General features: G+C 42.5%; 1 protein-coding gene across 3 annotated transcripts; it reads left to right on the top strand.

The window, feature by feature from the left end:
- Positions 1–1,221: 1,221 nt before the first annotated feature.
- On the top strand, positions 1,222–15,863 carry fibpa (fibroblast growth factor (acidic) intracellular binding protein a). 3 transcript variants are annotated; one of them, XM_036548185.1, is made up of 11 exons: positions 1,222–1,270; positions 2,419–2,503; positions 2,976–3,174; positions 3,893–4,019; positions 4,294–4,394; positions 6,401–6,534; positions 11,215–11,323; positions 11,744–11,807; positions 14,450–14,536; positions 14,979–15,076; positions 15,551–15,863. In XM_036548185.1, exons 1-11 carry the CDS (start codon positions 1,262–1,264, stop codon positions 15,618–15,620), a joined length of 1,083 nt encoding a protein of 360 aa, XP_036404078.1. In that variant the 5' UTR covers positions 1,222–1,261; the 3' UTR covers positions 15,621–15,863. The 3 variants fall into 3 exon arrangements, with proteins under 3 accessions (XP_036404078.1, XP_036404079.1, XP_036404080.1); XM_036548186.1 differs by having other exon boundaries at positions 1,246–1,527; XM_036548187.1 differs by lacking the exon at positions 1,222–1,270 and adding an exon at positions 1,549–1,748.
- Positions 15,864–16,346: the final 483 nt, after the last annotated feature.

A 16,346-nucleotide genomic window follows, 5' to 3' on the forward strand; every position in this document is an offset into this window, starting at 1 on the left:
TACTTTTTGTAAGAGTTTGCTCACCCTGCTCCAATTCAGAATGTTTTTTCTTAATCGATGCAGATTCTGAGAGAGATTCCTTTTTTCACTTGGGAAAACCTGGCCAAGGGGGGGGGGGGGGGGGTGGCTGTTTAAGTCTGCAGCCAGCTGCGAAGAGAGGAAGCAGGGCAGTGTAAACAGGGGAACATGGAGGATGTGACACGCTTCCCTGGCTGCAGAGCCAAAGATGGGTCCCTCTCTCTCCTCCCATCACCCCTTAGCAACATGACTGATTCATATTAGCCTTCATATTCTGAAAAGATATTTGACATGTGACAGGTGACAGCCCAGAGAAGCTCTCAAATATGAAAACCTAACATTTATGCTCAGTAAAGGTGAATGTGCCCCCATTGGCTGCTTTTATAAATTCCTACATAGCGATATACAGATATGTACTTTATAACATATTGACATTGTTTAGTTCAAACGGCAATATTTGAGCCTGACTATCAGGGCAAAAGCTTAGGTTTCCGACCACTGACTCAAAGACATAGTCATTCTTCTCTGACATACAGCATAACTCCACATACACTGTAGTCGTGTTATTTCATGCAACCTGTCAATTTATATTAAAATGTGGGCTACCACAGAACAATATCTACAAAAAAAAAAAAAAAAAAAAAAAACCCGAAGAGCTTCTATAAAATCATAGGCCAGATTTCAAAATTGAATGACCTGGGAAAAATTAACAAAGGAGGTAGGAACAAATGTCAGGTGGGCAGCAGTGTAGCATAGTGGTAAGGAGCTGAACTTCTAACCAAAACATTGCTGGTTTGATTCCCTGCTGGGGCACTGCTGTTGTACCCTTGGGCAAGGTACTTAACTAGCAATGGCCTTAGTAAATATCCAACTGTATAAATGGGTAAGATGTAAAAAAAATGTAACCTATATCAGTAGCTCTTGCTAAACAGCATCTGCTAAACACTAGTAATATAACGACAAGAGATAGTATAAGCGTCTGCATTCATTCAAGGCCCCTATGTACATATGGTTAAGGGTGCTAGATTTTACAGATGGTAACCAGCCACCGTAATAGGAATTTAATTCATTGTCCGAGCTTGACGCCATATTTACACTTTGCAACTTGATACACACAGGAAACGCTTATTTTTTGTTGATGATGTAAGCAGCAAATCCCCAATGATTTCCCTTAAACCCCTTTCAAACCCGGAAGCAGTTAGAGGAAGCGCTTGCTGGCAAAACCCAAAAGGAAAAATAACAGATGGGCAAAGTGTGTTACTGACAGCAGTGCAACGGTTTTGGGATTAGAGCTAATTTGGCAAGCGCACGAGGGTTAACATATGCGATATGATGTGATTTCTGTCTGGTGTAGACTAACGGTATTAGCTAGCTTGCTAGCCAGGTAGTAGCTACTAAACAGACTTGCTTATATCAAGGATAACCCTGCTTGCATACACAGACAGTTAGCTAGCTAGTAAGCTAGCAATTTAAGTCAACAAACTTGGCTGTCAGTTAAAGCGCACTAAGGTGAATGTTTTGACATGTTGACAGGTTATCTAGACTCAACTGAATTAATTACTAGCTAGCTAGTTGCACATACGTGAGCGTCAAGAAATGTAGTGTACTTATATAGTGATAGCTAACTGGTTAGGTACCGTAGTGTTGCTAACTAGGTAGGGTATTTTGTTGCTTGTCAGCCAGACTGCTTGAATTACTTTTAAGTTATGTCGCTCTGTCAATATGGTTAGGTAGGTATTACCTGCACTGTTACAACACTGTTAATGTGTACCTGATGTTAGGAAATTAGCAACCTAGCTGTGTCTGTTTCGCAAGGCGTTTGTAGTTGCTAGATAGTTTATTAGTAGCGAGTACATTGCTTCATAAATGTGAATTAAGATTTTTTTCTTCTTTACCGTTACACTTTCACCTGTAAAACAAAAACGAGCAAACGCCACCGATTTCACTCATTATTTCACTGAGTGTACATGTGAAACGATACATGTTTTGTATTTTTATACCTTTAAGTGTAAGGGGATGGCATACGACCGATTCACTTTTCTCCCTCAAATGGTGGTCCAGATTAACAGGCAAAGGGAAAGCGTTTTCAAGTAAAACGGAAAAAAATACCACGCAAAGGAATGCGTGTACTTGGCAGTATGTTGTTCTCTCCTTTGCCGTGGAATCGATCATACAGATTATAATGGCAGAATTACGTAATATTTTGAAGTCATAGCATATGCATTGTCTATTTGGCTTGTTGAGTTATGACGTGAACATTTGCCTATTTGCTTTGGAATATGCAAATTTCACTGCGTTTTAAGAGGGATCCCTCTTATGGGAAATGGAAGATTAAAGAAAAAAATCTGGCTTTGAAATGATGAGAAGTGTTCGTAAACAGCCTTATCTTTTTCCCCAAAGATGTCTGTGGAGCTTGATGTGTTTGTGGGGAACACCACCATCATGGACGAAGAAGTCTACCAATTCTGGCTGGACGGATATACAGGTTTGGCAAATTCATTGACCTAACAAATTCACCTGACTGTCTCAGAAAGTACATTATTACATTATATTATTATATTATTACATTATATTATTGTCATTTAGCAGATGCTCTTATCCAGAACGACTTTCATAGGTTACAATTTTTACATGTTATCCATTTATATAGCGGGATATTTACTCAACTCTAGATTAAGAACCTTGCTTAAGGGTACAGCAGCAGTGCCCCAGCAGGAAATGGAACCAGCAACCTTTCCGTCACTTCCCCTTCTGTTTACCACTACGGCACACTGCTGCTCAAAGTGTTAATATGTCTTTACAAATAAGCAACACATGTAGAGTTGGTGATGTTAAAGTTGCTGAACAGCTGAAACACACTTTATGATGTTAAAGATGACTTGTGCTGTGCTCTCTCCCTCCCTTCCTCTCTCCTTCCCTCTCTCCCTCTGTCCCACTGTCCCCCCCCCCCCTCTCAGTGGCTGATGCGGTGCGCGTGCGGATGGAGGGCGGGGTCCTGCAGGAGTGTGAGGCGAGCGCGGAGGTGCTGCACAGCGACACCATGGACCAGTTCCGCACCTTCCAGATGTGCGAGCGGCTCCTGCACTGCCCCAGCAAGCTGGCCAATCAGCTTCTGTTCCAGATCCCCCCGCACCGGCAGGCCATGCTTATTGAGAGGTGTGCCTCCCCATCCATCTGGCAGTGCCTGTCTGTCTGGCAGTGGCTGTCTGTGGGGCAGTGTTTCTGCTTTGTTCCCATGTGGCTCTCTCACAGGTCACGGTCAATGGGAGTGAGGGCTGTCTGCCTATGTCATTTCATTCCCATTACATTATTGTCATTTAGCAGACACTCTTAAAAAGACTTTCATGTTTCTGTCTCACCTTCATATGCAAAATAAATTATCCTTATACAGAATAAGAAACTTACTCACTTTATGAGGGCCAGAACTTGTCTTAGCCTATACACAAAGGTACATTATGGGCATCTAAAGCTGTGACACTGCCTTTGTGTTGCTCTGTTGTGTTTCTGTCTGTTTTGCCTGTTTTGTCTAAATTTGCCTCCCTATCCTTAAATGTCATCCTTAGTCTGTGTCCATCTCTTTCACAAAAACACACCATTCTAATTAACCCAATTTTTTTTGTTAAGCTGGCTTCACTAAACCTTCAGGTGCCATCACTGACTGAATGATTGAATGAGTGAGTGCAGTCCAGGTGATGGGAATCTAGCCTAACAGTGTGATTTCCTGCACTGTGCACCACCAGTGTGAGGTGGTGTCAGTAGAAGCTGTCACACATCTCTGCGTTTGCTCCTCTGCTTCTGTCTTTCTCTCACAACGTGCAGAGCCCCCACTGATGTCAATGCGTACCTGTGCACACACATGTTCTCTATTGTGTAGGTACTATGCTTTTGACGATGCATTTGTGCGTGAAGTCCTGGGCAAGAAGCTTTCAAAGGGCACCAAGAAGGACCTGGATGATGTGAGCGCGAAGACAGGGATTACGCTGAAGAGCTGTAGGCGTCAGGTGGGGAAAATAGTGCCGCTTCTTGTGCTTTTTGCATTCAATGACAACTACTGTTTTAGAGTGACCAACACGTAGCACTTGACTGTGTGGATGAATTTCAGCATTGATAAGATGTGTAAGGATCTCTGCAAAGACATTCCTTGATTACTGATGTGTCAAATAGACCATTGTGTTACAAACTAGTGACAAAGCAGTGACGGTAAAGAATACTCTTAGCGGCCTGCTCCATTGTGCGTATGTGTGTGTGTGTGTGATGTCTGTGTCTCTTTTGCAGTTTGATAACTTCAAACGTGTGTTTAAAGTGGTGGAGGAGCTCAAGGGCTCTCTGGTGGAAAACATACAGCAACACTTCCTGTTGTCTGATAAGTTGGCCAGGTGAGCAGTGGGAAGGAAGGCACAGTGCCCTGTGCAAGTGTGTCACTCTCCAAGTCTGTGGCTTGTGATGACACATGTTTCTGGATCGATTAATACAGACCCGTATATAATTTCCTGGTTACAAATATCAGGTTGCATTGGGCACATGGACATGCATATGTTGGCTTATATTTGCAATTTTCTTCAACATGTTTCTTCCTGATGTAAAGTTGGATTTATGTCCTTGGGATCTGGATCTTTTTTGTGGGACATTATACTGGCAGTCTTTTTCACATTCCCTGCCGGGGCCCAGGTCTGACAGCACTGCTCGAGTAGAGACAGGCTCTGCTGCAGCTAGGGGTGTGCAAAAATATCGTTTTTTCGATTAATCGTTTTTTGAAATTCATCCCATTCGATATCGATCTGTAAAATTTATGGATCAATCTTTTAGGCTAATATGCATTTTTTCAGGTTTTCTAGGTTCATTTCCGAAATGGTCTAACATAGCCAAAGAATTAAATAGACATGCGCTGACATAGCCTAGCTGTCCGATTAAAGGCAATTACTAGTCGTCGTCCCCCATTAGATGTCACTCTCTCGTTTAACTTTTAACGTTTAACGACCTGCAAGCGCATAGAGGAAAACCTGTTACGTCAATTTTTTTTACTATGATACGACCTCTCAGTGTTCACCATGGCTAACCTTACGGTCACAGCTTTTTAGCTTTAACTTTAATACAGTGCCCAACCACTACCTAGCTACCTAACTAGCTAGCTAGCTAAACTGAACCGCAACACTTGCTAACAAATGCAGTGTAATTTAGTGCAATCAAGAGAAACATATTGTTCATGTTCGTTAGCTAGCTAGCTAGTTGTTCATATTAGGCTAGCAAGAAAACGTTCACAATTGCAAAGTTGCTATTGGCAGTTAGCTGTGTTTTGTCAGTCATTGTAGCTACCTTACAAACCAGCTTTCCCTGAGCTAACTGATGCAAACACATTGCTGCTTCGTGTCATTAATAAGTAGGCAGTGATACAGGGTGGTTTTGTTTTTAAGGAACTATACCTATGTGTTCCTCAAATAAAAAGACTTTGGTATACAGCCATGCGTCGCTTAACGTCCACGATACGTTCTGTGAAAAATTATGTTGTGCGAACACCATATTATATACTGTACTTATATACAAACCTGTATGGAATACGCACGAGATTGGATGCTGCTGCTGCTTACGGGTCGAAGCATGCACTGTTATATGGCAAACTTCTTAATTGTAAGTATGCAAAGTTCACATTAAAACAACTGTTGTTGCATGCGGGAAGCACTGCCTTCACTATGTCCGCTACGTCCCGTTGTGCGATCGGGATTTTTAAACTTTATTATAACCTTATGGGACTACGGACGTATATGCGAACGGACGTTGTCCAAATGGACGTTAAGCGGCGCATGACTGTACAAGCCTTTGGCCTTTTCTTTAGTGATTTTCACAATTACCAGTGACTCTGCATTTGTAAATTTGTGTTCTCTTTAGAGCTTTTTAAACATCTCTCCAAATATGGAAAGCTGCTATATAGTATTTCATGTCTCATTTTCATCGAATCGATATCGAAACGGAACTGAATCAAATCGAATCGAATTTAATCAAATCGTTAGCTTGTGAATCGGAATCAAATCAAATCAGGGCATCTGTGCCAATACCCAGCCCTAGCTGCAGCCCAGGTTCTCTGTACCATGGCAGAACCAATTCATCTGTGTGTAGCAGGAATCTGATTTCTTTATGGTGTGGAGTGAGACCAGAAGCTGGCTCTCACATTGTGGCTAGTGAAATGATGTAGATGTTGAACTGTGCTGGACCCACTCACTCTACGGGCGTGAGTGAAGAAGTGTGCTCTTTTGTTGCCAGTGCTGATTCTGCACTTAATGTCCATTTATTCTTTTTCCTCCCTCTTTCTCTCTGTCTCCCTCTGTCTACCTCTATCCATCTTTCTGTCTCTCTGTCTTCTTATGTACCACTCATTCACTCACTGTAGGGACTATGCGGCGATTGTGTTCTTTGCGAATAATCGCTTTGAGACGGGGAAGAGGAAGCTGCAGTATTTGTCGTTCCAGGACTTTGCCTTCTGTGCAGTGCAGCTCATCAACAACTGGACAGTGGGGGCTGTGGGTAAGATACATACACAAACCCTAGAGTGTGTTACCAAGCATTTATCAGCCCTGTGGCAGGGAAGCTGTCTGGCCCTGGAGCTTTACCGCTCCTCATTGCCTGATCAATTTCAGCTGTTGAGATACTACTATCAAGATCTGTCTGATCTTGTGAGCCTACAGTCGGCATCTCAAGACTATCAGTGGTGTAGAGGTCCTCATAAAATTTTCTAAATTGATTATTAATGCCTTTTTGATCAGTAGTTGTTCCGTTTGGAGTGTCAATCTCTGCTATGAATCCAACCTCTGCAGATTGTCTTAACTGGTGGCATAGTATTGTACTGGCTCGTTTCCCATGCTCATAGAATTCTTGACAAGATTTGAGATGAAGCTCCTTAGCCTCCTCAGTCGAAAGGATGTCAAATTCCGTCAGCAAAGCCATTCTCTCCCTATATAGGTCAGCAGAGGGAGCTGCTGAGTGCCTATAATCAACATCATTAACCTGCTGAAAAGACTGCTGTGCTGTCTTTTTTTCATACTGGCATTATAGGATATTATCTGTCCGCGCAAGTATGCTTCATTTGCCAGAGGTTACAATGGCTCGTATCTGGTGACTGATTCATTTCTAGAAAGAAGTCAATTTTAGTGGATAGGCAGTTAACAAAATCTTCATCAGACAGAAGACGTGGATTAAGACTATCCTGGAATATCATTGATGTGCTGCAGAAAAGAAAGAATACTGTCTAGCCACTGGATTTTTATACCTCCGTGTGTCCACCACCCCGTACGCCTGGAGAAAGTCTCTGCTGATTTACTTAGTGTTCCAGGTATGGCTCTGGAGCGATCCAGAGTGGGGTTTAGAACACAGTTTATGTCTCCCCCGTGAGTCAATTGGTGACTATTCAACTCTGGAAGTAGAGAAAAAAAATTGCTGAAAAATTTTGCATTATCCCAGTTGGGGGCGTAAACGCTAGGGCTGGGTATTGGCACAGATGCCCTGATTTGATTTGATTCCGATTCACAAGCTAACAATTCAATTCAATCTGATTTGATTCGATTCCGATTCGATATCGATTCGATAAGAATGAGATATGAAATACCATATAGATGCTTTCCATATTTGGAGAGATGTTTAAAAAGCTCTAAAGGGAACACACATTTACAAATGCAGAGTCACTGGAAATTGTGAAAATCGCTAAAGAAAAGGCCAAAGGCTTGTACAGTCATGCGCCGCTTAACGTCCATTTGGACAACGTCCGTTCGCATATATGTCCGTAGTCCCACAAGGTTATAATAAAGTATAAAAATCCCGATCGCACAATGGGACATAGCGGACGTAGTGAAGGCAGTGCTTCCCGCACGCAACATGTCTATCTCATGTCTCATGGAAATAGAGAGATTGTGCTGCCAGGCGTATAATGCTACAGTACATAGTATACCGTATAATACATATGCCTTGATAGTCATAATAAACGCCTATGCTAATGTCTTATGTAGCCTATGTACTGTACTTTCTATCGCTGTTTTAATGTGAAATTTGCATACTTACAATTAAGAAGTTTGCCGTATAACAGTGTGTGCTTCGACTCGTAAGCAGCAGCATCCAATCTCGTGCCTATTCCATATAGGTTTGCTAGTATATAGTATGGTGTTTGCACAACGTCCAAATCACATAATTTTTCACAGAATGTATCGTGGACGTTAAGTGACGCATGGCTGTATACCAAAGTCTTTTTATTTGAGGAACACATAGGTATAGCTCCTTAAAAACAAAACCAACCTGTATCATTGTCTACTTATTAATGACACGAAGCAGGAATGTGTTTGCATCAGTTAGCTCAGGGAAAGCTGGTTTGTAAGGTAGCTGCAGTGACTGACAAAACGTAGCTGACTGCCAATAGCAGCTTTGCAATTGTGAACGTTTTCTTGCTAGCCTAATATGAACAACTAGCTAGCTAGCTAACGAACATGAACAACTACGTTCCTCTTGAATTGCTATAAATTACACTGCATTTGTTAGCAAGTGTTGCGGTGTAGCTAGCTAGTTAGGTAGCTAGGTAGTGGTTGGGCACTGTATTAAAGTTAAAGCTAAAAAGCTGTGACTGCAGTGCACATAGGCTATATGTGAATATGTATACCAGGCATCTCCACGATTTTGGACACCCTTCTCTATGCATGTTTTTTATTTAGGCTATATCTCTGTACGTATCAAGAGACAAATTGTAGAGTATGGGGAAACCCGACACTGCCACGATAAGCATCTCCTCCATGTTTGACTGGAAGCAAAATGTTGGATCATTTGTTTCAGCAATGTGTGTCACGCTGCCTTCGCCGTGCCACATCGCTCAGTATTTGCATAAACCAGGCCTCGGGTCTAGTCTATTTTGGCTTTGCAACAGCCACTTGTCTCTTGTCGCTGTAAATGGTAAATTAAACAAATGTCCTTGAACAATAATAAAATTACCATCTTTATCAGAAATTACCTTTGATTTCACAAGTTGCACATCCCTATGAATGAGAATGGCTATGCTCCAGCATCTAGCATTGAAAAATCTGGGAAAAGCCCCGTCTACTAAGTCTCGTGCGGTCCATATTAAGCAAGTGAGTTTCAGTTAAGAATGCTATGTCTGTTCGCAGCTTTAATAAGTGTGAGAACACCTTATTACATTTTACTGGATGGTTAAGCCCTTTGGTGTTCCAATTAGTACATTTAGTATTTGCCTGCCCTGATCTACTAGTATTAGGGACTGCCATATTCCGGTATCAACAATGACATAATAGCAGCCAAACTAGAGCCAGCATGGCTCATAAAACAGTCTAAAGAGTAACAAGTCTCTGTAACATTGTGGAGTTAAAGTCAATGTCGGAAGACATGAAGAAAACAGAAAGCACGACGATACGACATAAAACATACAATCCACAAAACCCCATTGCTGGCCCTACCCAAAATAAGAGGCTGCATAACCCCCAATCACATGCTGTCGCATAACATATCAAAGCTTACCTTGTGAGACTGAGCCTCACTAGAACTATATGAACATCAAAATAAAATGTTGCAGCTAAACTTAACTGTAATCATACATATAACACACTCTTTAAATTTCCAACCTAGGGCCTAAGTTATGACCCACTTCATGTGGGTAACGTCGGCCACGTTATATAGGTAAGCCGTGGAGAATAGCCATCCTGCCAGGAAATTACTAAACCAACCAACTATGTGTTAACAGAGCTCTGCCAACCAAAAATGAAAAATTAAATATATTTACCTTTTTGCTGGCGGTCACTGGAATAAGTAAAACATCATTAAACTTAAGCAAAGTCTTTAGCCTCTTTGAGATGGGCTATGAGGGTTGCAGTCCAAATAACGTTAGTCCAACATACCGCCATATATCAAATGTGAAACATCACAGAAAGGATGTTGTCACGCTTTGCATTTAAGGTTCTTCATAATGAAGTCCTTGGCCTGTTTGGGATCCTTAAAGCATGTACACTTGCCGTCCGGCGTCGTCATCCTCAGCTCGTAGTGTATCCCCTCGTAGGTCCTCAGCAAGTCCCGCACCTCGTTGTACTCAGCCCTCCGCTTGGCAACTGCCTGAGTGTAATCCGGTTGGACGCGGATCTTATCGCCGTCCCTGGCGGTCAGTTGTTTCATTTGCCTGGCTTTTCTTAGAATTGCCTCCTTCTCCTGAAAATAGTGACATCTGATGACCAAGCTCTCAGTGGATCATTGTTGCCTGGCCTCTCATGCAGCGTACGATGTGCCCGGTCAAGTAAAGGGAGCTTATCGAGGCCGAGCGTCTCCTTCAGGCACTGAGATATAAAGTCAGTTGGGCGCTTTCCGTCCTTTTGCCTCTCCTTTATCCCGGTAATGCGTAGGTTGCAACGGCGCAACCGTGCCTTCAGATCCTTGTTTCATACCCTAAGAGTGGCAAGTTCCCTCTGCACGTTAGCCATGTCCCATTCCAGAGCCGCCATCAAAATGGAGTGGCTGTCGGCTGCGGACTCGAGGGCGACCGCCTGTTTATCCAGAGCCTCGCTTTTGGCATTTGCGTTATCATTTACAGACTTAATTCCTGCTCTGAGCTAGTCGACCTGGTTCCGAATTTCAGCAGATTGTCCCTCCGCTTTAGTGAGTAGTTCAGTCCGCAGCTCGGCAATCACTTGGAGGATAGCATCCTGCCCGGGTCTCCAGTCAGGTGCAGAATTAGCATCTGGGTTGGCCCTGGAGTTAGCACATGTGTCAGGCATTGTTCGAGAGTTTTTTGATATTTCTCACCGGCGTAAAATCAAAATATCAAGCCTAATGCATGGTCTGATGAATGTTTTGGATAATTATAACATTAAATGGCTGTATGGAATAACAGTTCTAGTGAGGATCTCAGAAAAAACGCATCCTCACACGGCACCGCTCTCCGCCATTTCCCCCGAGAATAGTAAAGTATTGGTAAAGATACTGTTTTAAACAGCATCCTGAGTACTTTAAATATCTCATTTCTGTATTGAAGAGCATCTGTAAATGCCTGCATGATGAATGGATCAAATCTTTACAGTACTGCAGGGGGCAGTGTCCATGTCAGTTTCAGTCAGAACAGTGTTATTTGGAAATGGTTGAAAATTTTGGAAGTGGACAGTTGCTGCTCACTTAGTAGTTAAGACCTTGCTGATGTAGAGTGTTCATGAGTATACCCTTGCTCTCCCTCAGATAACATGGTGGAGGACATGGATGTGGATCTGGACAAAGAGTTCCTGCAGGACCTGAAAGACCTGAAGGTTTTAATCACTGATAAAGACATGCTGGATCAACACAAGAGGTGTGTGCGTTAATGTGTTTGTGTGTGTGTGTGTGTGCACGTGCATATGCTGTACATGTGTAAGCATGCCTATGCATGTATGTGTTTGCATGTGTGTTCTTGTGAATAAGTATGAATGTACTACATGTGTATTGTTTCAGGGGAGTGGAAAAGGTGTGTGAGTTTGTGTGTGTGTACCAGTATGTGTAATGATGGGAAGTTTTTAATATTGACTTGAATCTGCAGTTTAAATTCACTCTCTCACGCTGGAAGGTGACAGTCTTGTTTCATACTCCGATGCATCTCTAAGCTAGCACTGGGCTAACGCATGCACCATGTGAAACAGAGGCCTGAGCAAGGCAGAGATCTGCTGATGCTAAAATCCAGCCTCCTCTTCCTCGTCTCACACCCTATCCCTCTCTCTTTGCCCTCCTCTTCCAGCCTTGTGTGCACAGCCCTCAGGGGGAAGACCAAAGTCTTCAATGAGATGGAGGCTAACTTCAAGGTGACAGAGTCAGCGTCCTCGCAGCCCAACATGGCCTGACACATCTGCTGTATGTTCGTTGTTGCGCAGTGTTGCCTGTCCCCTCGAGAACATGAGGACACAGCAGTGTGTGTCACTTGCAGTTTGTCGTTTTCCCTAGTCACAGCCAAGAGAGAGTATACCACACAATACGTCCCCTTTTTAACCGGGATTTGAATCAGATTTAGTGAAAGGTAAAGGTAAAACAGTTGGTGTTAATCTGGGATGGAGTTGATGCTGTAGTTGATGCTTTTCTTCCCACATTGAAAAGCACAGCTTTTTTGGTGGTAAGTATGTTTTGTAATGCATTACCTTATAGTGTATTCTATGGTGAACATTGAATATTATGCTAATATAGGCAGCTGTGTGTTGTAGTAGTAAGGACCAGGGCTCGTAACTAAAAGATTGTGAGTTTGATTCCATGGTAGGGCACTGCTGCTGTACCCTTGGGCAACGTACCACGATTGCCTCTAGAAATATCCAGCTGTATAAAAAGTTGTAAGTCAGTCTGGATAAGTGACAGTAAATGACAGTAATTTAATCTTTTGGTATTGCAATTCTTTTTCCTGACCATGAGTATCCCCTATGGTGTGTGCTTGAGGTGTGTTTATGCAAGCTGAGAGGGTGAAAGGGATGACACTACACACTAGGGAGGAAATGTGTTTTATTAGACTGAGTGTATCGGTTTGGACCGCCCCCAAATGAGCATCAATCACAGCTGTAAAAGCATGGCTACTGTAGGTGTGTGCAACAGAGAGAAGCAGCAGGTGCAAGTGTAACATAGTGACACTCCCTGGTGCCACACAGGCTTAAGCAGTTGGACTGGCAGATAGATTAGTTTTTATACACGGTTTGTCTTATAGTAGTTTCCGATGCAATTCCTACAGTTGCGTTTAAAGGGAGTTTTACTGTCTGCAAAAGCTAATAAAAACAACTGTTCAAATCTGTTCAAACTGTTCAATGGTTGAATATGACATGAAGGCTTCTACCTTACTGTTTCTAACTGTTGTGGCAGTCACTCACTGACCCGAAGGAGGATGTTACGTTAAGATCCTCAGTGTAGTTCTTTAGTTCTTCTACCTCAGGAAGACCCTGATTATTGTGTCCCACACATGGTGTTGGAGTTGGTTTAGATGTGATTGTAATTAGATGGTTTTAAATGTGCTGTTTCTGTTTTTTAAGGAGTACAGTGGTGTGAAAAAAGTATTTTCCCCTTTCCTGATTTCCTCTTTTATTGCATGTTTCTCTCACTGAATGGTTTAATATCATCAAATAAAATTTAAAATTAGACAAGGAAAACCTGAAAAAAACACAGTTTAAAAATAATTATTTCATTCTTTTAATGGACAAAGTCACCGTGAAAGGTAATTTCCCCCCTTAGTTTTGAAACACATCAACAAAATTTTAGTTGATAATTAGATTCTGGAGACTGAACACAGCCAGGCTTGTTTGCAACCAGCCCTGTTGAATTTAAATGGTATATATAGAACCTTGCTGTAGCGAATGAAATCAAACATGGTTTGGTGTCTTTACAAATACCATTTTAGTCGATGCGTGTTTTCCCTCGTTTCCTCGTAATGGATGCTAAACTTTGGGATGGAGAATTATAACCACAGTTAATTCTCTGTCACACTTGCCATCAGAGAGAAGCAGTCACCACAAAGCTTCTACAGGCACACAATTCCACGATCAAAGGAAATTCCAGAGCAGCTGACAGAAAAGTTGTTGAGATATATCAATGTGGAAAGGGTTACAAAGCCATTTCTAAGGTTTTTGGACTCCACTGAACCACAGTACGAGCCATTATCTCCAAATGGAGAAGGCTTGGACTTTTTGGACTTTTTTTCTTGGACTTCATGTAATGTAAAGCAAATACAGCATTCCACTGTAAGAACGTCATACAGTGAAACATTGTGGTGGCAGTGTGATGGTATGGGGCTGTTTGCTGCCTCGGACATGGACGACTTGCTATCATTGAAGGAAGCATGAATTCTGCTATGCACCAGAGAGTTCTTAAGGAGAATGCCCGACCATCTGTGCGTGACCTGAAGCTAAAGCATAACTGGGTGATGCAGCAGGACAGTGATCCATAATACAGAAGCAAGTCCACATATGAATGGCAAAAAAGGAGCACAGTTAAAGTTCTGGAGTGTCCTAGTTAAAGTCCTGACTTGAATCGAATAGAGATGATGTGGCAGGACCTGGAAAGAGCAGTTCATACTTGAATAAATACCGATTTGTCAGAGTTAAAGCAGTTCTGCAATGAAGAGTAGGCCAAGATTCATCCACAGAGATGTGTGAGGCTCATGTCAAATTATAGGCATAGCATTTAGTTGCAGTTATTGCTGCTAAGGGTGGTCGAACCAGATATTAGGTTAAAGGGGGCATTTACATTTTCACAGGGGTGATATGGGTAATGTATGTTAACTATTTTCACTGAAGGAACAAAATAAACATTACACTTTTTTTTGTTTACTCAGGTTCCCTTTGTACAATATTACATTTTGTCTGAAAATCTGAAACCATTCAGTGCTCCAAATAGGCCATGACAGAGAATACTTTTTCACACCTCTGTAAAAGCTGTAGAATGAGTTTTTCGCTCTTCTTCTTTTTCTCTTTCCTAGAATCTCTCCAGAGGCCTGGTCAACATTGCTGCCAAACTCATGAATGCAAAAGATGTTAGAGATTTCTTCATCGACCTGGTGGAGAAGGTACTTCTTTCTTTCTGTTTTGTTTTGTGTTATGTATATTTATGTCAGTATGTGTGTGTGTGTGTGCGTGTGTTTGTGTGTGTGTGAGTGAGTACATGTGTATATCATATCTGTGTACATATATGAGCGTGGATGAATGTGTGTGTGTGTGTGTGTGTTGTATGGGCTACTTGGTAATGTTTCCTAACCTCAGCTTTATCTTCTCTTTGACCCCTCCACTCTCTCTACCTCCATTTCTTGCTCACTCTTTGTCTCCCTCTGCCTTCCTTTTTCTTTGTCTCCCTCCTTTCTTGCCTCTCTCTCCTCCCTCCCTCCCTCCCTCCCTCTCTCCCTATCCCACTCTCTCCCTCACTCCTCCCCGTCTCGCTTTCTCTCTCTCTCACTGTCTCCTTTCCTCTTTTTCTCTCTCCTTTCTCTGCCTCTTGCTTCCTCTCTCTCTCAGTTTATTGAGCCATGCCGGTCAGACAGATGGACTGCTGGAGACATAAAGCTCTTCCTCACCCACTACACCAACTCCGTTCACATACTGGACACTTTCAAGTGAGTGTGGTCCTGTGTCATTGTGCAAGTGCACCCATCTGTGCCCCTATTCATAGATTAGTCACTACTTTTTACTCAAAATAGCTTTGGGTTCGCTGACCCTGGATCAGTGCTCTCAAGCTTGACCTACCCTGAGGGCTCTCCTACTAGTCCGTGTCACGGTGTATTTACTTGCTTCCACCAGGGGGTGTCACCTTGTCCCATGGTATTCTGATCTGTAGAGCCCTTGTTTCTCACACAGGGTCCTCTCTACAGCTCACCCACTCTGGAATGTGGTTTACTGTTTACACAGCGCTGCACACCGACATACACAACAAAGAGATATTCATCTCAGCACTCAATCAAAACAAGGGCCACTCATTAAACCAAAAACACAAATAAATATAGTTTAATGAAAACATGTTACACAACTTTCTTGATTTCAGTATAAATGCTTCTGTGCTTCTTAATGCTCCCTCTCCCTCTCTCTCCTAGGCACCAGGTGGTTTGGGACAGATACATGGGTGTCGTCAAGAGCTGCATTCTCAAAATGTACCATGACTAGGACATGCGCTGCTCTCTTGTCTCCATCTCTCCTCCCTCCTTCCTTCTTTTCTCTTCTCTCCTTCCAGCTCTCTCTCCTCTCTCCCTGCTCTGTAAACATGTCTTACTGTTCCTTTCTCATTTCTCTCAGTCTGCTGTTTTGGTGGACCTGCTCTCTATCTCTCCTTCCGCTTCTTCATCCATCCTCTTCCCTTCTCTCTCTCTTTCTCTCTCTCCCGTTATATTTGGTTTGTAAATATACCATGGCCACACTTTGTGTTGCTCCTCTAGTGTAGGTTGTCAGTCATGGTTACACTTAAATAAAAGTGATTGTTTGAAACTGTTCCAACATGCACATAGTGTGTTTAGTTTTAGTGTGTGTGTGTGAGAGAGAACGTGTGTGAACGTGTGATATGTATGTCCGTGTGTGTTTACTGAATGTGTGTGGTGTGTGGTGTGTATACATGTATGTGTGTGTATGTGAGAGAATTTGTGTGCATACACGTCTGTGTGTGATTGTGTGTGTGTGTGTGTGCACGAATGTGCATGATGTGTTTGTAAGACAAAATGTGTATGCTGTGGCAGGCTGTAAGTCTTTATCAGAAAATAACTGTGAGGACATCTATGTGAAAGATGACTGCAAGTAGCTTAACCTCACAGTGGAATCCAAGAGAAAACTTATTATAAGCCTCACCAATTGCTTATTTTTCAGTGGATTGGGTTGAAATTTATACTGAACATCCAAGAA

Source organism: Megalops cyprinoides, chromosome 16 (genome assembly GCF_013368585.1).
Source record: "Megalops cyprinoides isolate fMegCyp1 chromosome 16, fMegCyp1.pri, whole genome shotgun sequence".
Classification (NCBI taxonomy): domain Eukaryota; kingdom Metazoa; phylum Chordata; class Actinopteri; order Elopiformes; family Megalopidae; genus Megalops; species Megalops cyprinoides.

Bases quoted from the DNA above. Each gene is read 5' to 3' on its own strand.
- fibpa (XM_036548185.1), top strand. The intron at 4,395-6,400 runs GTGAGCAGTGGG...CACTCACTGTAG, and splicing joins TTGTCTGATAAGTTGGCCAG to GGACTATGCGGCGATTGTGT. The intron at 6,535-11,214 runs GTAAGATACATA...GCTCTCCCTCAG, and splicing joins CTGGACAGTGGGGGCTGTGG to ATAACATGGTGGAGGACATG.